The sequence below is a fragment of the Gobius niger genome, assembly GCF_951799975.1.
Source record: "Gobius niger genome assembly, chromosome: 8".
Taxonomy (NCBI): Eukaryota; Metazoa; Chordata; class Actinopteri; order Gobiiformes; family Gobiidae; genus Gobius; species Gobius niger.
This window is the reverse complement of record NC_136859.1, coordinates 32,297,631-32,319,786: the sequence shown is the minus strand read 5'-3', so window position 1 is coordinate 32,319,786 and position 22,156 is coordinate 32,297,631. Positions and strand designations below refer to the sequence as shown.

General features: G+C 42.7%; 1 protein-coding gene across 1 annotated transcript in view; it reads left to right on the top strand.

Annotated features, from left to right (window-relative positions):
- LOC306967020 (semaphorin-7A) overlaps nt 1-22,156 on the top strand; it is a 140,053-nt gene that overhangs the window by 57,829 nt on the left and 60,068 nt on the right. The window contains exons 4-5 of the mRNA XM_079561902.1: nt 1,884-1,979; nt 15,412-15,517. Of these exons, the coding sequence (XP_079418028.1) occupies nt 1,884-1,979; nt 15,412-15,517 (202 nt within the window). The remainder of the gene's footprint in view (nt 1-1,883; nt 1,980-15,411; nt 15,518-22,156) is intronic.

The window sequence follows — 22,156 nt, the reverse complement described above, 5'->3', positions numbered from 1 at the left end:
CCAGATCGACTTTTTTTTTTTGGTTTTGAAACGGGCCTAAGCTGCTCCTTTGATGTCGAAGCTTGCGGACCCCAGGGCAAAACCAAAAATATGGGCTTTTGCCTTCAAGTTCTGAACCCAAAACATGGGCATTGGGCCTCTCTCAAGCGAGGGTCCTCTTGATCAAAAATTCAGGGCCCACACTTTGAACCTTGCGGCTTATACAACGGTGCGGCTAATTAATAGATTTTTATGGTCAGACTGAATATTGTGTCATGTTATCAATATCAATGCAGCTACATTTAATACGAGTGGGTCCAAAAACACTCAGCAATAACAGCTCCAAAACCAAACATAAAGTTATGGAGACGATGGAGAGCTCACGCAGTTCCTTTCGGACGTATCCCACTCATCTGCACAATAACTGGGACAGGTGCAAACCATATCGCTGTCTCCCTCTGGCTCTGTCAGCGGTGTTTACTGCACACCGGGGCGGGGACAGCTTTAACACATTGAGTGCCGCACTGTTTTTGTAATTTAGCTGTAGAGTTTTCATGATATTTGTAGCATCACAGCGTATTCTATGTTATAGCTATGGACACATGCTATGGCTCATTTGAAAGATGAGACTCTAAGCTCTCCGTAGGTGAAAACAGTTTCATTCTACGTGCCTCGGTTCCTGAGAAATCTAAGCTAAACAGAGGCTAGTTTTGATTTTTTTTTTTCTAGAAACGGAGATAATGTGTCTTTTATGAAACACTCAACTTTCTGATTAACTCCTCCCCCCTCCACTCTCCTCTACAGGCACTAATGTTATGGGAAGAGGCAAATAACTAGATATCTCAGTTTCAATGACAACATTGTTGACACGTTTTGACACCGAGTGTCATCGATCACTTTTTATCACACGTGCATTTAAACAGCCTGGTTCTCGGATTGAAGATTTAAATATGATATTTCTCAGCCGTCTGTGGATCGATTTTAACCATTTAAAAACTCTGAGAAATGTTAAAATCTCAACTATTTAGATCTGTCCACGGGAAGCCGCTCTGATTTGTCAAACGCGCTCCAGAGAGTGAGAAAGAAATGTCGGCTCTACAGCTGTTCTCTGCGCAACACCACGCCCCCTCAGACTAAAAAAGAAACGCAAAAATGGAGAAATGTCCAGATGTGACTTTTCACAAAAGCTTTTGATCGTCATTTATTTCAGTTCTGTTCATCACAGAGCTACCAAAATCACACATAAGGTGTATTAGAGTGTCTAGTTTCGTAATTTAAAAAAAAATAAGCGATTCACCACGGACCCAGCTCAGCGCAGCTTCGAACACACATTTGTTTCTCTTTATCAATTTTGTTGGTGCGGCTTATATTCAGGTGCACTCAATAGTCTGGAATTTACAGTAATATTAATAAATCATATTTTTTATGTATACTTAATGATACAAATGCCTGACCTGTTTCCTATACGCGTAGACTCAGACCTGATTATCGTAGCGAGCACATGATTTGATAATACAATATAGCTTGGGTTCCTGTCACAGTCCCGTTTCCCTGTTACGGCTGCCATTTTCACGAGTTTTGACAGCTCAAAAGATGAAATATTTTAGTTTTGAGTCCTTTTACTATGCTAATGGCTCTCAGATCATCACTTTGCACTGATGTACCCTGTTTAACGCCCCATAGTCAAGTCAATGGGAGAAGGAAATGCCATAGGCGTTTCCCAGTCCTGCCATGTTCAGTTCAGTCTCATTACTCACCGTTGTTCCCTGCATTTCGGTCTCTTCATCAGAAGTGTTGGCCGTATTGTTGTTTTTCCGTCTCCATTGTGGAGCCCATGCTGCCAGTGCGTGTGACTAATCTTGGCTGCTTGTCTCCTGCTAACCCCCGCTCTCTTCTCCCCACAGCTGGAGTGTGACAACTTCATTACGGTCATACAGAAAGTCAACGACACTTTCATTGTGTGCGGGACCAACGCGGGCAGCCCCAGATGCTGGATGCTGGTAAGACTCTCTCCGTCTTTTCAATTCAGTTTGTGAAAAGCACATCGATTGTTCCATTTTGCGCACAAAGAGAGCCAAGCTTTCATTATGACCTATTATCACAGCATTACAGTTTCACGCGATTGATGAGACTCTAAATCCCAATGACTGCCCCAGCCACCAACAGATGGAACTCATTTCCCAAAAAAAAACATGACTCTTGGCAGAACTGACTGTGGACACAATCGAAGGTTTATACACAGTTCCCAGAAACTTGGGGAGGTTTCAGACATGTTGCCGTGCTTTTGGGGCCAAGCCGCGAGCACACATTCATCTGTATCTTACAGTGAGTGGCACCCCCGATCTTGATTTCTAATAATGTGAACAATCAAGAAAGGAAAAGACCAAAACAAAGACACTGAGGTATTTGCTGTGGAAAGTACTTCAAAGTAGAAAGTACAAATATGTAAAATAAGTCATAAGTAATAATTTTGTGTCTTCAAAAACATGAAAATAGCACCTGAATTCCCCACCTGTTTGGCAGTGGTGATTGAGTGTGCTTTAATTGGCTTCTGGGATTATTAAAAGTCTTTTGGGATGCACCGATACCAGCATCGGGTATCGGCTCGATACCACTCATACTCATAATCGTAACCAACACCACTTGAGGTGCGGTGCTCCTACAGAACGCACCTCTCAGCTTAGGACAGCCTGGTAGAGCAACAAGTTGGAGAATTCTTCAGTGTGGAAAAGCAATCCTCCACATAGAGCTGACTTTATTTACAGACTACACTCCCTAAATCAGTCTGTGCTGGATTTGACCAGTGCTAATGTTGCTAACTAGCGGCTAGCTAGCGGCTAATGGCTCAGGCGATTCATTCATTCATCAGTAAAACGAATGGAGGTAGTCCATTCATCGCTTAGGTACATTTTAGTCCCTAACCCAGCAACTAAAAAGTACTCTGAAAATGATAATAAAGAGGTACTGCATGCCCATATTGAGTGAAATTTAGCTACAGCAAAAAAACAAAAGGCTGTTCTTGCTAAGTTGCTACATGCAAACACATGGGAAAATACACACAGAGTGGTAGTAAGGCTAATTCAAAAAGAGGACTGACTAGTAGTAGTAACCACATAAATACTATTATTAAGAAAAAAACGTGTTAAATGCAGCACACGTATTGAATACGACATGGACAGTTCTGTCACAGTGTGAACTTAACTATCTCCATTTAACATCTTTATAAATCAAGAAAGTGAGACCCAAGAAACATGATGAAATATAAATAGAATAAAATAGCAGAGATGAAATTCTTATATATCTTGTCTTAAATGTGTAGCCTACGATCGATCTGCTCTGGAAAAATCTGTCTATAAACAGTCTATACTTCAAATACACTTTGTTGAAGAAAATGGTATTTGGTATCGGCAAGTACTCAAATTAGAAAAAGGTATCGGTGCATCCCTAAAAGACAAATTGACTCTTTGGAGCCTTATTAGAAATGTAGTGGAGATATATTTGTCTTTCAAAGGTAATGGAGTAAAAGTCATAAGTTCTCATCAAAAACTCTACAAACACAGTACATCAGTAAATTAACCTATTCATTGACTGGCTGAAACTCAATCTCTTCATGCTCATCATAAAATATGACTATTTCCATCACACACTATCATAAATAGAGACACCCTGAGGGAAATATTCTCAATCCTGATCATAAAAAAGTGGATAAAATTTGCCTCACCAGACAAATATTCCGATGTCCAGTCCTACAGCATGTATTTACTTACAAAACACATCTTCCAAGTCTGTTCTTCACTCAAAAAAAGAGGAATGAATCCAAACTTCAGTCGGTCCAAGGTCAGCAGCCTTCACCCTGTCGCACTCCAGAGTCTGACAGAAACCACTGTTATGTCCCTACAATGTGAGAAAAATGTTGGCGATAAATAATGGACTTTGAAGTTATGATTTTCCTATTGTGAAAATTAGCCTACGTATGTAAATTGCAAAATCATTTAAGTTTCGCCTGCAGTGTTTCCCACTTTCTCCAGTTTGGCTTTAACCGAATCTAAAAGCTTCTTGAAAAAAATGTCAAAATAGCGACAAAAACGTGGCGAAAACACGACAAAGAAGAGACATAAAAAGAGACAAAAACATGACAAAAAAACGCTTCCAAAATGTGCCAAAACCGCGCCAACAAGGCAATAAAACATTTTATAATCAGATTTCTTTCTAATGAGACAATACACTGTTGCTCTCCAGTCAAGAAGCTTTTAGATTTGGATAAAGTTGACCTGGAGACAATGGACTCAGTAAAGGCGAAGGGTGAGAGGTTGAAACTTAAAGGGGCCTTTCAGCAAGCCAGAGGCTGTATGGGAGGGTAGGACGCTCTGGGACTCTCTCGGTACTTTTTAGGGTTCTGGTAGGGTTTCTGGATGGAATGTTTGCATAACCATGGAGACTGTTCCCTCTGCAGTTTAAAACGTACCAGAAACCCTGAAAAACAATTGGTCCTAGAGCGTCATAGAGGCCGCCGTGATGGAAAGTAAAGGCAGCCGGGTCACTTAAGGGGAGACACTACAGGCAAAACTAAATGTTTCCAGTTTTCAGGTTTTGGGCCAAATTGGTCTCTGAACATATAAGCTTTCACCCGGAAACAAAAAATATGACTAATCTTCACAATAACATGTTTAAATATTGCACTGATTCAATGTTCCCCCATAGACTTATATGGGAGAATGCAATTTCAAGGGCCTTTTTCTCAAAACACATTTTTCTGTTATTGTGGCGACACTATGTCCACGTCAGTCGGACATAGCACATTTTCCAGCCTTGGACTGAACAATATTTGGAAGATTTTTTCAGAGGGATTTTTTATTATTTAATCCCTTAAGCCCCATTTATTGAGTTTTGAATGTCAAAAAATAAGGCGAAAATTACATTTTTACAAATTTTTACACTAAAAAACAGCTTATTTTAAAACTAAACAAGAAATCCAAAATCCCCTCTGAGAAAGTCTTGGCAACTCATTCATCAATAAAGTGAAACCATAAATTTCAATGTAGCTCTATCCATAATTCAGATTTCTTCGCCGAAAAGATGGGAAATTTGGGGCCTTTTTAGGCATAAAACACCTTGTTCTTATATGAAAAGATAAAATGACAGAAAACTTGCAATGTATTTTTTTCTCACATTTATGCCAGTGATCGACAGCAACAGTTTCAAATTGAAATCTGTAAATATACATTTTTTCCCTATTCACCTGCAGTGTCTCGCCTTAAAGGTCAACGAATATCTTTTTTTTCTTCTATCCGCAAACACAGTTCCATAAAGCACTTTTCAGTCACAAATCCAATCGCAACGTTTTGTCACGTTTTTCCGAGTGACGTATGTTTGTGTCTGGGAACACAAGAGAGGTATGTTTTTGATCCGCTGAATTTTGCATAATAGACTCTTTGAAAAACCTTCAAAAACACATCAAATGGGAGCTGCAAGCGCACAAACTGTAAGTACCAAGCAATGTCCACATGCATTTGGGGAGAAAAAAGTCGGTACAAGGCTCTCATTTAGGGCTCTTTTTTTCTGCGGCAAATGGCCCTGTTTCGGAGCACAGCCGAGACGGAGCGCTTTCGCAATCAATGCCCATTAGCATTCAGTTATTTTCTCATTCCCCGTCCTGTCGGCGGGATGAAGACCGGAGGTTATTTATTACGGCTCAGGATGTTTTCGCTGAGTGAATTTGTGTAATGAATGAGCGACGCGTTTGCTGAACATATACAGGCAGCAGGTGAAACGAGGACGGACTATTCAAGTATTCTACAGTTCAAAAGAAATGTAAAGCGTCTGCATGTGGAACGACGTGGATTCTCAGCCATCCAGGTGGTTAATTCTTCTAAAACAAATGGACTTCAATTTAAAAGCCGACATTTCACTCCACTTTCGAAATAGTCTTTGAGGGGTTTATTGTTACAAGTATATTTCAAAGATTGGAGAGCTCCATTCACTGAGCCATCGCTTCAAGAAGCTTCTGCGACGTCAAAAGATCGAGGGTCGTGTTCATTTTTCACAGAGATCTTGCATGGATGACGGGAGAGTGTGACCGCTGCGCACAGCCTTCTCCAGCACCTCCCAGAGATTCCTAATAGGCTTAAGGTCGATGTTAGAGGTTGATGAATCCTGGCGTTTGTCTTCTTGGAATATTCCCGAGCTGTTAAGGAAGAGGTAATCCATTGATGGAATAACCTGGTCCTTCAGGATGTTCAGCTGATCGCATTCTTTGGGCATTTAGTGTTTCTGAACCAAGACCTGACCAACTGCAGCGAACCCCAGATCAGAACAGTTAGGTACATCCAGATGGACGCTCTTTTTTTTTTTGGCCAGGCAGTACTTACAAAAAATATATATGTTGGATTAATCTGGTCTGGTCGGACCAACTTTTTAATTGTGTTTGGTTCCAATCAGTGCTGTTTTCGTCAACGAAGACGATAACGTTGACGCCCCTTTTTTTAATGACGATAACGTAACGGTGACGAGCTAAAATGAGCTCTTTGGGGACTTGGGGACGAGACGTTTACGAGTTAAGTCAATGAGACGAGACGAGACAAAAATGGGAGAAAGTTTTTGGTCAGATCGTTCACAAACAGAGTTTGTGCGCGGAGTGAGAGAACACACGATCATGATGCTCATGATGCGCCCGGGCAGCGGCGCCTCTTTCTCTCTCTCTCTCCCCGTGACATGCGGTCACTGCTCGCGTACATCCTCCTCGGAGTGTCTGACATCCATGTCACAGGGACTTTATTTTTTCTCAGGACAGTTTTCAATACCGTGGCGTATGAACGCAGAGAGCACGTTGATGTAGGCTACGTATGTGCAGACAGCGCTGTTGGTAAAAAAAAAAAATCAAAAAAAATCTAGAGGCGATGATCAGAGGACGAGGAGAGCGGGCGCTTTTGGGAAAAGTCCTGTTCACAGTCGGCCGACCACTTCTGCCAGTGCCTATCGTGGTGTCATCTGTTTGTCAAAAGCTATAGAAAGCCAATAGCCAATTATAACTTCTTATAATGAAACAGACGAAAACTTGACAAAACCCTTTTTAATTTTCGTCTGACTAAAACGTGACTAAAACTATCACATTTTGAAATGACTAAAATGTGACTAAACCTAAAAGCATTTTCGTCCAAAAGACTAAGACTAAAACTAAAAGGGCTGCCAAAAACAACACTGGTTCCAATCCTGTAAATATATATGGAAAATGACTGCCAATCACACTGATGCTCTTCACAGTTGCCAAGCTACAAGTTTGGCTTCGTTACCATATAAATGCATCAATCTGAACAGCTGATATTTCTAAACTAAACACAATTAAATGATGGGATGTCCATTTGTCTTCATGCCAAAACTGCACAGACCCGTGACCATCTGGACATATTTGGAGGCACAGTTTGGCCCTGTTCCCGATATATTTTGAAGGTATAGCGAAGAAGTGGAGACCGAGAGGACAAGGATGAAGATGGTTCTACTGCATCATTTCAGCACATATTCTAAACAGCAGGTCCAGAGAGTACAGTTTTATGAATTGCTTTATATATTTGGATGAGGCAACGGTAACAGGCTGTGACAGTTTGGAGGCAGAACCAGGAAAAAGCCGTCTTTCTGGTTGAGCTGCCTCCTCTTACTTCGCTCAGAGTCTGCTTCAAAACCTTGTTACATCTCGGTTCTGGCTCCACCAGCTCTGCAGTCGCGCACCAGGGTTTTAAATCGAGTAGAATGAATAAGAGGACCAAATCCCCTGTGCACTTGGACTCTGCAGAGACGGCGCGCATGAACCGAACAAACGGGTATTGCATTCCTTAAAGAGACTGAGAAATCAATTGTTCCGCTCGTGGCCATTGATCTGAATCCAGGTTCAGTTATTTAGCCGTTTCGCCATTATCCCGGCCCGTGAGCCCGTGACAGCGGGGCATCCGAGCTCAACGAAGTAACTGGTGAAGCCTCATCTTGATCATAGTCTGCGCGTCGTGAATTTTTCAGCCGAGAAACTCCGAGCTCCGTCAAAGTGTTCAAAGATTGATGCGGTTCGCTCATTCATTTCTCATGGCGGTTTCTGTTGGACCCGGCCAGGGTCGACACGGGACACAATGGAGAGGCAGGGGAGTTGCTTTTGGGACCAAGCCACGAGAAAACTTGCCTTCTAAATGCATAATAAACATGTGGGAACTCTTAAAAAGGCATTTCAGTTTATCTAGGGTTCATGCAGTTGGTCTGTTGTGTGAGATCAAGAGTTAAGTCCAAGCAACATTAACTCATTGACGTCAGTTATGTTTTTCAGTGGGAACGGGTGCAGTAAAGCCTTATGCAACTTCCATGTAAAGAACTTGTAGACATTATTTTACTGAGTCAGCTCAACAGTGCTCTTTGGAGGCCCGATCACAGGTAGCAGAAGTAGAAACCGCGGCTACTTCTTTTGATCTGACCGTGGTCTCAGACAATGACGATGGCGACCAGAGTAGGAGAAGATCGAACAGAACAGTTTCTTTGATGCTAATGTTTTTTGCTTTAGTGAACAAACTGCTTCTCTCTCATATGCGCTGTGATGAAAGGCACCACTATGTCCGGACAAGGGCTCGGGGTTGGCATCCTTAGCGTGCTTGTCGGTGGCTGTTTTAGGTCGAACACCTGTCTGCTTCCTTCATCCTCCTCGTTCACCATGACCACTGTCATCTCCTCCAACACTCTGGCTGCTTCCGAAACAGGCAGATTGCTAAGAGCTCTTACGCCAAACCGGATGTGCGTCAGCGTCCGCCATGGCAAGTTGCCTCCGAATTTGTAAGTCAGTTAGGAAGTAGTTAGGAAAAGGAGCCTTGATGCTAACTATCATGGCCACTTTAGCATAGGGACCTCTGATGCTAACTAACTGGTGATTAGGAGCTATGTGCCATCCCACAAGCCACTGCGCCAAATCCCCCCACCCCCCTCGCCCCCACCCTCGAGTGATTCATGCGCAACCACTGTTGATTGACAGGAGCACATTTAATAATAAAAATAATAATAATTAAAAATTAAGATTCTGCACAAGCCAAACTTTGTAAAAGTGACAAAATCCATGTTGTCGTCTCCACAGCTCAGTCACATGTCAGTGTTAAAGAGGAAACTCAGTAAACGGATTAAATGCTTTTGTTTTCATTTAGTAGAAAGTTAAGCCACATGGATCATTTGCATAATGTAGCTTTATGAAACAGCTGTTGAAATAAAATAACACTAAAGGGAAATGTTTGGATCATTTGGATTTATTTTTCTCCTTAAATGTCTTTGTTTGGACACTATGTTGTTGTTGGACACTGTACAGTAGGGGGCGACATGCACTTTTGTTTGGCCTGCACTCCACCAATAACTTTAAAGAAGAAGAAAAGCAGCTGTTGGTGATGTCACTTCCCTTTCCCCTGTTTAAGGACGGACGGATTGTTCAAATGCTGCTGAAGCTCTAGTTCCCTAACTGCATAGAGGTCTAACAGTTGACCCCATGAAAGGTTAAGGAGTTAGTTGCTAGTGTTAGTGCTTAGAGGCTACAATTTGATTGTTTCGGATTGAGCCTCTTACTACGAAAACCAAAACCTGTTCATGTGTGAGTTGCCTGTATTTTTCCTTACATTACAAAAAATATCAGCGTCAAAGTCAAAGCGTCAAATGTTCTGCTTGATGTGTTTCTTTTTACAAAAAGCTCGTTCTCTCACCTTTTTGCTCAGAAACTGGCGTTTTCAGTGAAACTAACCTATATGCAACTGGTGATTACGGAAGAACGAAACAAGCTAGAAACCAACTTTTTTTTACTAATGAAAGTAGAAAGTCTTTTCTTTTAGAATCTGAAAACGCCCCCGGCTCCTGGATGACTGTGAGAAGACCTAAGGCTGTGGTGTCGTGTCAGCACTCAGGCAACTCAATTCTATTTTTAAGTGTGTCATTACGTGGATTTATGGCAGTGTAAGAAATGTGAGCATTTCTGTAGAGCTCCGTGGTGTTGGGTGGTGTGGGCGCTTCTCCGGCCCACGACACTTAGACTACTCAGATCTGGCTTAATCAGTCGTAGTCAATGTGAAACATCTCTGTAACATCTTTAAAGAGTAACTAAACACCAAATCCACTTTTTTTTGCTGATTCTAAATGGTTGTTGAATAGAGTTAGCTACATGTCCCAGTCAATATGTTGACATTTGGTGCAAACTTGTTCAAAATCTCACTTTTGTGTCTAAAACCGCAGGGTTAGCGCCCCTACTGGTTTCACGCAGCAACTACATTTGATATTTTGCGATTGGAGGAGAGTGTGTCCACGGCGTCCACAAAACGTCATCAGTTCTGCCCTGGTTCTGCCTCTGTGGCCCCGCCCACTCACGCCTCCGCCTCCGTCACGTAGCAACCAGGACACGCGTCGCGCACACGCCGCCTAAGCTCATGAGCTCATGTTCGCAGTCACTGACAGCGAGCGAGTCGTCTACCAGCGGCGATCTTTATTTTTTTTTCGTAGGATAGTTGTTACTAGTGATGCGCGGGTTGCGGGTTCCACCGCCGTCTTTACAGCAGGTTTTTGGCGTAAATATACGTCGGATTTTCATAAAACAAGCAGCGTTTTGCAGCTTGTGATCCAGAGAACGCTTTTGTGGAGCTCATGTGTCCTGTTTTCCACCGTATGTGCGACTGTGTGTGACTTCGCGTTAGGCCTCCGAGACCACCCCTTTCTCAGCACTTTTTGACTTTTGTTTGTGGGTGGGGAACGGCTCTGCCACGCCCGTTTAGTTGCACTTTAAATGGTGTCACCTTACACGAGTGAAAGAAAGGTAGTGTGTTTTTGTGTGCCAAACCTTTGACATTGATGCATTGCAACATTATACACATAACCCTCAGAATGATGTTAAGCCATAGAACTATCACTCGGAATCATCTGCTGTTGCCCACAATTCACCAAAACATCCGGCAAAAATGGTTGGAGTAAACAACAGCGATTGCTCGTATGAGAAATCAAATGATCAATGATCAATAAAAATTGTTTCAAATTTCCGGAGGACGACCCTCTCAAACTCCCTGATTGTTCCGTGCTTGGCGTATAAAGATCGCATTTGTAGAAGTGTGTTATCTTCTTTGAGCAAGGCCTTTTGAGGAGGAAGGAAATGGGCTCCATCACGAAGCAAACTGAAAGCAAAACTAAAACTCTTCCAAAAGACTTGAAACTGAGAGGGCAGCCAAAAACAACACCGCGTGGAACCGTCGTCAGCCTTTCCCAGAAAACTTACCGCTTGAAAACCACTATGTTGAAGTGCTCCAAAAAGATAGCAAAATGGGCAAATCCTTTATAAACTCCCCTGTTGTAAGACCTTGAGACGCTCCTTTTGTACTTGTCTTTTTTGTCCGTATGGCGAGTTAGCAGAAAGTGGTCCTTGAGTTTCGCGGTGCCGTGGGGAAGCTCGGCTCTCCATCCATCGATCAAATTCATCCCGGCACAAACATAGGCAAGTCCTCCTGCTGGGACACTGTGGGGACACTTTTTTTTAAGCTTCACGGTCACGAGCCTCCAGCCTTTCCATCTAGATTCGAACCATCTTCCCCGCGCACGCTTCTTTTTAATGCCGTGCGCATTTTTAAACAGGCTATTTGCTTGTTTGAATAGACTTCCCGAGGCCGTTGTGCGCTCCAGTCGCAGTGCGGCGCAAATTGAGTAAACGCTCTACAGGCGCTGCGGTCCCTGATAATGTCGGTGCATCTGTCTTTCCTCTGCATTTCTTGGCACTGACTTATCTTTAAACAAGAGCAGCCCAGTTGTGCTTCCTTTTATCTGTGTTAGATGCGCGTCCCCCTGGCTCTGCGCTATTACCGGCTGCACTGAGCCTCAGACAGTTCAGGGCCAGATCAGCTTGGTCGGGGCTATTTCTGGAGCTCCCCGCTGTGATTCCGCCGTACTTGTGTGATGTTATATTAGCACTTTGTCGGATGGAGGAATGGGAAGTATCATGGAAGACTGCACTTGCTTTTCAATTAAACACGTCCTGGATAACGAGTAAAATAGCCCAACCTTCAGCAAACTGTATTTCCTGCAACATGTTACTGCTGTCATCAAGACGCTGTTTCAATTCTTTTGCCTGCCAGCCCTTGCCTCTGAAGCGCCTCTCTTCGCATCTCATCCAAAAGGCTTCGTCAGCAACACTGAGGTTTTCAACTCTCACATGGACTAGATGAGGACCACTTGGGAAGGGTTAGCTTGGCCAAGTCCCTCCCCTCTAGCGTCCGGCGTCTCGGAGAAACCCCAGAGAGTGTTTGGAGAACATAGAATCCTTCAAACCGGGGAACACACTGAGGAAAAAAAAATGTTAATCATAAAGGCAAAACCCTGAGCCACAAACACAAATGTGGTTTATTCTGTATTGTAGAAACAAATCAACAGCTACAGGAAAGACTTTACCAGCACTGTAGGGAAAGCTGTCCACCTCAAAGCCACTCAATGAACTAAATGGAGGTCTGAGAGTTCATCTGTTCCCTGTGTACAGCAGCCCGTACCTGGAGGGCTCTGCCATGCTAATGCTAATGCTAATGCTAATGCTAGTGCTAATGCTAATGCTGATGAGGTGGTGATACAGCCCAGGACAGATCAATAGGCAGGTAATTAGCAGAGATCAGCTAGAGAGGGAGAACGCCGGAAACCTTAGTGTTGCTGACGAAGCCTCTTGGATCAGAGGCGAAACGCTTCAGCTGCAGACTCAAGAACTTTCATCTTAATACATTTCATGTTTTGAAGTATTTTAAACATCCCAAAATGAATTGCAACATAAATGAAACTGTGAAATACATTTAACAACTGTAAAACCATCAGAATCTGTACTTCTCGTCGGTGTGATTCATTTTGTAACATTTTCTATAATGTGGGGCACACATCGCTAACAGTTGTAGCGTGTCTGTTCAGCCATCCCCTTTTGGAAACACTCCGGCGTTCCCTGCACTGTTGTCCGAGTTGTTCATGTCCACTTCCTCAAACTGACATGACTCTGATCCTCTGATCTCATCGAGTCTGCTCTGGGGCTGGCGGGGCTGTTTGTGTCTGTGTGGAGGAGTGTGGATATCCGGCAGAGAGTTAAAACAATCCTAACGTTTGACTTCTTTTGGGGTTTTTGCACTATAAAACACAGTTATCTTACTGTAGTTTTGGGATGTCAGCAAAACTACTTCTGTTTACATGATTTTTAGACTGAAAACTTCTCCTGACGGATTGCAATTGTTCTATTTTTTGACTTCACTTTCAAAAGAAGACAAATGAGTAGTCATGGTGGGGGTGGATCGATCCTCCTTTGGGGTTGTATTGCAGCCAGTGGCTCAGGGAACACTCCATGGGCAGAGAGAAGAGTTGATTCAATTCAAATTCAACAAATTCTGAAGGAAAGCGTAACACCCATCTGAGAAAAAGCTGAAGTTTAAAAGCAATGATCGTAAAAGCACCTCAAAATCCACGAGGAATGACCGTGGGGATTTACAGTCTTAGGACTTAAACATCATTAAAGATGTGTGGATGGACCTTCAAAGAGCAGCGTGTGCAAGACAGCCCAGAAATGTCTTAGTTCTGGAACACTTTTGTAAGGAAGAAAGGGCAAAAATCTGTCAAACAAGAATCGAAAGGCTCTTGTTTCTTTCATTTGTCATATCCTCCTGACTACCAGTAATGTAAATTGGTCCTCCGCAGAGAACATTTCCAAACCTGAACATCTCCCACCCAGTACATACTACTGAATGAGCTCCTTTTGGCGTCTACAGAGGACATTTAGAGCTTTTCAATTATACCAAATGTAAAGAGGTGGGGCTTTGCTAACTTACTTTTTTTCATCAAGGAAAATGTTCGATGCGAGCACATTTTATGGGAAGTAAATGCATCAAACTTTTTTACGGAGCAAATTTTGGATTGAAATGTTTGCATATTTAAGTGTCCTAAACACGGTTAATCCTCCAGCCAGGTGTTTCTGACCACCAGCCTGGCTCCACTCCAGATGAGTCCATGCTGGCAGCTCACTGCTCCTACAGCTCGCCCAGTGACATTGAGGCTGAGTCAAGATGAGAACAAATTTCTCTACAGAGATTTCTCTACAGAGCTTAATAAAGTATAACTTAACTTAACTTTAATTTTGGTATTTGAGTTTTTTAAAATGTCCTCTGTAGTGGACATTTGTAGTTATATATATATGGAGGAAATAAGTACAAAGAAGAAAAGAACTACACGCCCCCACGTCAAAAGTATCATTATATAAGTACAGGGCTTCAAGTGAAAAAAAATCCTGAGCCTGAACATTCTGTGGCTCAACCAGGACTTTTATCGATACTCCTTATCGTTCCGGTACTTTAATGGTGCTCTTATCAGTACTTTAAAAGAGAAAAAAAAAAAACTTTAGAGGCTATGTAGCCTAGGCCAATATTTTTTATTAAACTTTTTTATAACACATTTACTCTGCATTTGGACCTAATGTATTTCCAATTTGTGCAAACACTTAATATATGGGAGGTAAAATACAAGTATGTAGTGTAATATTTTTTGAAAATAATCTAGTAAGTAAAGGATTAAGTGTCATACATGTTTGTTAATCAGGCTGTTGGTTAGATTTGGCTGGAGCTATTTGTAAAATAATGACCTGGAGCCACTTTCAGCTTGTGTCCAGTGGGTCAACACCGGCCGCACTGACACGTGTGCGCGTTCACGCCACTGTGTGCATCGTTTGCGGAACAAATAGACTCCACTCGAATCGGGTATTTGTGACAGTGCGAGGCTCTGTTCAGTGTGTAGGCGTTACGTTTCCCTTTTAACCCTTTTAACTTATTTTATTATTTTTAGCGCGGGTGATGCTACCCCGTTAGCAAATAAACTCACTGTGGATCAGTCGTAGAACCTGCTGCTCTTCGCCTCTTTATCCGATTCTCACTCGTCTGGTCATAGCGTCCATTTGGCAAAACTTAATCCATAACAAAAGTAGCTACAGCATCCGTGTGGCAGTTGTTTTGGTTTCAGAGGAATCACGTAACAGCGAGGCTGCGTGTGAGATGCATTCAAGGACCGTAAGAATTGCGGGAAACGCGAGTTTTTCACAAATGCGCGGAAAAACGGGACAAATAATTTGCAGTCTGCTTACATACATACATACATACACTTTGCTTGTGCCAGAGGCCTCAAGCCGGAAATCCGGCCCCCGGCCAGAATACTTTAAGCCCTGTAAGTATAAGAAGTATCATTCCAACAAAGCAAAACATACATGACGGTGGACAGGTTTTTGGATGTTAAACATGTTGTTATGTTGACCTTTTGGAATTGTATAACTTTGCTACTAAGGTACAGTTTAACCCAAATGGTTACGTGGTTACGTGATGAAGATCTGGACTCTGTGGCGGCCGACCCATATGTGAAAATGATCATCATCCTTTCCGTGTGCTTGTGTGCTCGCAGGTAAACGACACCGTTCTGACCGATGTCCAGGGGAACTTCCAGATCGCCTCGGCCTCCGACATCTCCCCGGCCTACCCCTCGCAGAAGTCCATCAGCGTGGCTACAGGTATGTTCAATTCAGGGCTGTGCGTTTTAAAAATCGACAAAACGCTATTCAAATATAACCCAGACTGTAAACTGTAAATCATTTATGCAGATCATTATTTATGCTCACTGAAATGCAAATGCGAGGTACGCTGAATCAAAATGCAATTATGGTCCACAGTATCATCATTTCCAGGTTATTATTTATCTATTTTCATAAATTAATTCAAATTTCCTTCCTTTGTGATTACCATTCACTGATGACTGTCATAATCAAAGTGTAGTCTGTGTTTCCATGAACTGCCTGGTTTAACGCAGGCGTGTTCCACGGTGGTTCTTTGGCAGTTCCTTTTGAACACCTTGGCCTTGGGTATTTGTTGTAAATTAAAATAATGTACGGGCTGTAAAGTGTGGAAAACGAGCCGGAGTAAAGCCAACCTCTATATCTGGACATACGACGGATTTGTGGTGAAGGCAATTGAAATGAACAGATCAAGTACTGTGAAGGGCTCGTGCGAAAATAGGGGGGGAAATGGGGATTAAATGAGGAAATAGGAATGATATTAGTTATAAAATATGAGCAAAAATTAGGGAAAGAAATGTGGAAACCGAGGTAAAAAAAAAAAAATGGTTAAAACAATTTTAAACTGTTACTGTCAAGGGAAAACAGTGAATCAGAATTGTATGGACCTATCCCTCTATTAAAGGTGCATTATGGAACTTTTGATGTGATTTTCTTCGGTGGCTGTTTGAGTGGTCAGCATGGCACCTTAACTTTCCATCACAGTGGCCCCTGTGACGCTCCAGGATCAACTGAATTTAGAGTTTCAGTAGGTTGTTCAGTGCTGATGGACTCTCTCACCAGAAAACCTACACAACAATTGATCCTGGAGCGTGTGGTGGAAAGTAAATGCACCTCGCAAATCAGCCATAATCAGCCATGTAAAAAACATTCCCCCCAAAACAAGACTTGAATAACAATACATCAGCACCACAGTAAGACTAAAAGTAACTAAAAGAGAAAATGCAGACAGTTTATCAGTTTGTCGATCTCAGTCCGATGAGGACTTTAGTGAAGTAATTGTGATTGTAAATTCTATCCCTTATGCCAGACTGATTTTGGCTCCCATTTCTGATGGAGGGCTATTGGTTAACAGTGGAGATGGGTTGTCATAAAGCTTATATAGGACCGCAGGGGTGTGGGGGAGGGTTGGGGCTTCTTTTTAAATTATTATTATTATTATCATTTACAAATTTTCTTCTGGATTTTGAAAACTCGTCTTTTTTTTACATCGTTTTTTCTTGTTGTTATTGTTTTTGTTTGTTTGTTATGGGTGTTTGTTGGGGGGGAAGGGGGAAAAAAAATCAAAGACATTTGTTTAGTTGAAGAAAATGAAAAATAGAAAATGAGCGCTGCTGAGGTCCCATAGGTGTGATAGGTATTGGTAAACTCACGGGTGCTCTTCCAAGGAGCCGATAGTGCATGAGGACAGAAGAGAGACTGGCTGTGCGTGTCAAAGGCAGTCAAAAAAGGGTAGGAGGCACTCCGGAGTAGCAAAAATTAAAAATCCTTTATTGGTGCATGGACAAAATAGATAAAAAAACGCCAACGCGTTTCGACAGCTATGTCTTCATCAGGGCGATCTTTGTGAGTGAAATTGCTTACAGGTGTGTTAAATACCCGAGAGGGCACACGTGAGGTATCACGTGACCCGGTGTAGCAAAATAATGCAACATAAGATCATCGAAAAACATTCAACAAGCTACTTGCATATGTGGACAGGACATATTGAAAGGCATATTAAAAGGCATTTACATGCGGGAGAAAACAACTTATGTGAACAGTTCAATAATGACGGAGTATAGAAAAATCGTTCATAAAGGTATTCACAAGAGCACTAGTGAGGGGACGACAATCAGTGTGTTAATGCTTACATATGACACCATAATAGAACAGGAGACGGAGAACACCGAGAGACAGACCGAAAAAGTCACACTTGCGAAACCAGGAATTTATGCTGTGGAGAGGAATGTCATAGGAAGGGGGAGAAATCTATCTCCTCATTTAGGCCCGGGGGGCTGGTGGCTTGCAGAGCCTCGATCCAGAAAGTTTCTCTCTGTAGGAGTCTTTTGAGTCTGTCACCCCCCCTCCGGTCATAGGGGATCTCCTCCAGGACCATTACTTTGAGATTGTTGAGACTTAGATGGCCGCTGTTTTTAAAGTGTTTAGCCATCGGATAGTCTAGATTTTGTGTTCTGATGGCATATTTGTGTTCAGCGAATCTCTGTTTTAGTTTGCGTTTGGTTCGTCCAACATAGAAGCTTCCACACATACAGTTGAGTCTGTAGACGATATAAGTGGAGTTGCAGTTGGCGAATGAGCGACAGTGGTATGTTTTAGAGAGGTCAGAGTTAGTGAAGGTGGTAGTTCTGTTGATGTGTGAACAATGAGTACAAGAGCCACATCTGAAGGTACCTGTAGGCTTTTTTAGAAAGGTTGTGGGCTTGTTGGCAGGTGTGTAGTTCCGTACTAGTTTGTCCCTTAAAGTTGGAGGCCGTTTGAAGGAGAACAAAGGAGGATTAGCAAAGGCTGGGCCCAGAGTGCGATCGCATGAAAGTATGCTCCAGTTTTTATAGATTATCCTTTTGATTGTGTGGGCCATGGTACTATATTGTATAGGACAGAAAATCCTGTTTTACAACTAAACATTTGTTTAGTTGTAACTTATTGTTCTGACTTGTCAATGAACAAAATTATATGTATATAAAAAAAACAACTGATTTGCATCACTGATACTCCAGTCCAAAACCGTTATTCCAAAAAATGAAAACCTTACAAAGCCAAATGTAGTCGACGCTCCTAAAATAAAACCCACGCACGCACTGAGATCACACTTACTTTCATATTTAGCCCAGATGCGTCGCCTTCCCTCAAACCCTCTTCAAACGCCGTCTGCTTTATTTCAGAACAACGCCGTTCAAACCAAAGTTCATCGCAGCTGCGCGCCACTGGAGCTGTCTCCCTAATCACTCTTTATTCAGCCGCATCATGCAAATGAAGATTCTCCGGGCACCAGCGTCGCCCGATACTTGGGAGTGCGGCTCTTGTCTCTCTCGGAGAGTAGTATTTAAAAACCATTCATCGTCGCGCTCAACAACGTAGCCGAGAACAAGTGGGCCCAATTACGTCCCGGGCCTCCCCATTCGGAACCCCGTTGTAGCGCGATCCAATTAAAACACACACGCTTTCTAATGAGGAACACTACTCGAGCCTGAGATTGCTGATTGAAGGCGTTAATAAACGTTGGGAAGGTTAAGGACGCTATCAGTCAGGCGCTAACTGCGATCTGCTCAGGCTGTTTGTGGCGAGATGTTAAATCAAGCCACATTGAAGGGACTGCATGAATGTATTGCTTCTTCTAATGCCTTAATGTGAGGTCGTCGTACTTCTAGACTGTATTAACGGGGATGAATTGTGTTGGAGCAGAGTCTCTTATAGAATTTAATAGAGTGGCCCTGTGAGTGCAGAGATCAGGAGCAGACATGAATAGAATACATGGGCGAGAAATAGTGATATTACGCTGACAGCCGATATGAAAATGAAATTTCATCCGGCTGAGACTTGTTAAACCGAAACACGGACATGAGTGCAGTAACCTTAGAGTTGAAAATGTTTCACCTTCATCCACGAGGTTTTGCCAAATGTAAAGTTCCGCTGGTAAAAGAGCTATGATGTGTTTTTCACTGAGGTAGGGTGACCAGACCGGTCCCGAATCCAGCTCAAATTGTCCAGAAAATGAACCCGAACCCCGTCTTTACCAGTAGGTATCGCCTGATTAGAGGCCATCACAGTCGGAGCCAGGGGTGGGAACCTCTGGGTACCTCTCGATTCGATACGATATGCGATACATGGCTTACGACAACGATTATCTCACGATACGCCGATCCTGTGATAATCGATATATTGCTCAAAAATAACCTGCGATACATCACGATTAAAAAAAAAAAAACATTTAACCTTTATTTTCACATACTACATATTATTCATCATGCACATTTCTTTTCATGTGCTTTGTACCACGTTTAGAAATGATCCCTGACTTACACACTGAAAATGGGTCTATAGATCTGTCAGGGACTTCATTTACATTTAAATAAACAAGAAACCACAGTCCTATTTAAAAAGGAATACATCAACCCCAAATTAATCTTCTTTATAATTATATCAACCATCATTAAAAGTAATTTATTTGTGTGACCGTGTTTGGTCCAAGTGCTTAAAACTGTAGTGCTGCCCCCTGCTGTCCTGACTCAATTCTTGATCATTATTGGCCTCTATTGACTGTGAAAACAGTGGAGCACTGCTGCCTCATTAATGTGCATGATGTTGCTCATAAATATGCATCATCAAAAATATCGATATCAAAATAAAAAGTATCGTATCGTCCCACAAAATATCGCGATCTATCCTAAAATCGATATATTGTCACACTCCTTCTCTGAACGCCTTTATTATCAATTATGGGAACACTCGGTCACGCTCAACTCTTCATATATCTTGTCTTCGAACCTGTTTTGTTTTGGACGTGGACATGGCTGAAGACGGCTGCTGGTTCCTCTGAGGCCACAAAGATCTGCACAGAGAGAAACTCCAAACGTGCTTAGAGCTGTGTCTTCTCTCTGTCCGTGATAACCAGCTTTGCCCACAGATCCCAGCGCTACATTTAGATTGTACTCAGCGGTTGAATCTCATTGGACACTGGCCAAGAACGCACCCTCCAGACCAGAAAAGCCCTTTGCTCCACTTGTTTGTTCCGGATCAGAAGCGTACTTCTTCTTTTTTTTTTTTTCCTTTGGTGCAGTTCGTATTCAGACAGGAAGAGATCTACATTTTGTAAACACACGTGTGTGATGATCGAGGCTCCCATTGGACAGCAAGGACCACAACAAATGAAATAAAAATGAATATTTGACGCTTCCTATGATAAGAGACTAAACTATACCGCCTTTGCTCTGCCCGATCCCGTCAGATCTTGGAAGCTAAGCAGGGAAGGGCCTGGCAGGACTTGGATGGGAGACCGTTTGGGAACACCAGTAAGCCTAGCTAATGTAGTGAGTGGTGGTCGGAGTGGCCGATGGCGCAGATTGGTTGCCTCGCTTCTGTCAGTCTACCCCAGGGCAGCTGTGGTTATTGAATGAATAGTGCAATGTAAAGCGTCTTTGAGCGTCCAGAAAAGCGCTATATAAAACCAATGCATTATTATTATTATTATTATTATTATTATTATTATTATTATTATTATTATTATTATTATTATTATTATTAAACCACTTAACATTAACCTTCACCGGAGTAGCTGGAGGAAGAGGAGTTTGTGCGGATGAAGGGTTGTCCGCAGAGCTGTTTGTTTCTATTATGGCCACGGGACAAACTGTTGGTCTTGTTCCTCCACTCTTCTTGAATGCGTCTCGTACTTTCATTTAAGTTTGGTGATTTTTTTCTCTCTTCATTTTCTCGCTTAACACGCTGAACACAAATACATTTTTGTGTCTTTTCTAGCAGTTGTGTTAGTGCACATCTGCCCAAATATCCAGGAGTCAGTGTCTCCTCGTTGCTCCAAGTCTGTCCACGGCTCATTGTTTGCATCCATCCAGTATTAGCGTTAGCAGCAGCGAAGGCCTTGCTACGGTGGCTTGTTAAGCCCAAAAAAGCTCATGTATCCTGGAGTTGTTTGGGATCAACAGTGGTTTATATTCACACCTGAAGCGAACTGGACCAGAGTCCGTTTGGAAGCGGACCGAGACCACCTGAAAAAGTGGGTCTCGGTCTGGTTCTTTGATCCGCATTTGGATGGATGGATGGATGGATAAACTTTATTGTCCTCAATGAGGAAATTTGTCTTGGGCTCATTGCCCGCAGCTGTCACTCATACAGTACAACCATTCATATAAAAGAATTCAGTAAGTCAGTGCAACCAGTACATCACAATAAAACAATTGAGTTCATCTTAGTTCTGACGCCTCTTCACCTGCTCTTTATCCTTCAGTTTGTTTAGAAGAGACACAGAGTTGGGGAGAAATGAGAGCTTGTATCTGTTGCTCTTGAACCTGTGTGCTCTGTACCGTCTTCCTGATGGAAGAATTTCATATTCACCATTCAGAAAATGTGATGGATTTTCAGTGATTTTCTGAGCTTGGATGAGGACAGTGCTTTCAAAGGTTTCTTTCAAGGACGGAAACTCTCTTGTGTTGGTCAGCTTCCTGGCCCTCAGGACGAGTCTCTCAAGTTGGATTTGTTTATTGTATTCACACCTGCATAAAAAGTCCGGACCAGCGTTCGAAATGAACCCTCCATCCATCCATCCATCCATCCATCCATCCATCCATCCATCCATCCATCCATCCATCCATCCACTGTCTTCCACTTGTCCGTTGCCGGGTCGTGGGGGCAGCTGTTTGAGCTGCCCAAATCACATTGCACCAGCCCCTTATGGCTCCTCCTGCAGGTGGTGGGTCCACAGAAGGACGGCCTCATGGTTCTAACCAGGCCTCTCATAAGGGGCTTCTGAAATGAACCCTGGTCCGTTTAAAGACGTTTAAAGATGACCAAACAGTGCAGGTCTGAATACACCCTCAGGCGGTGTCATCTGGTCACCCTAAT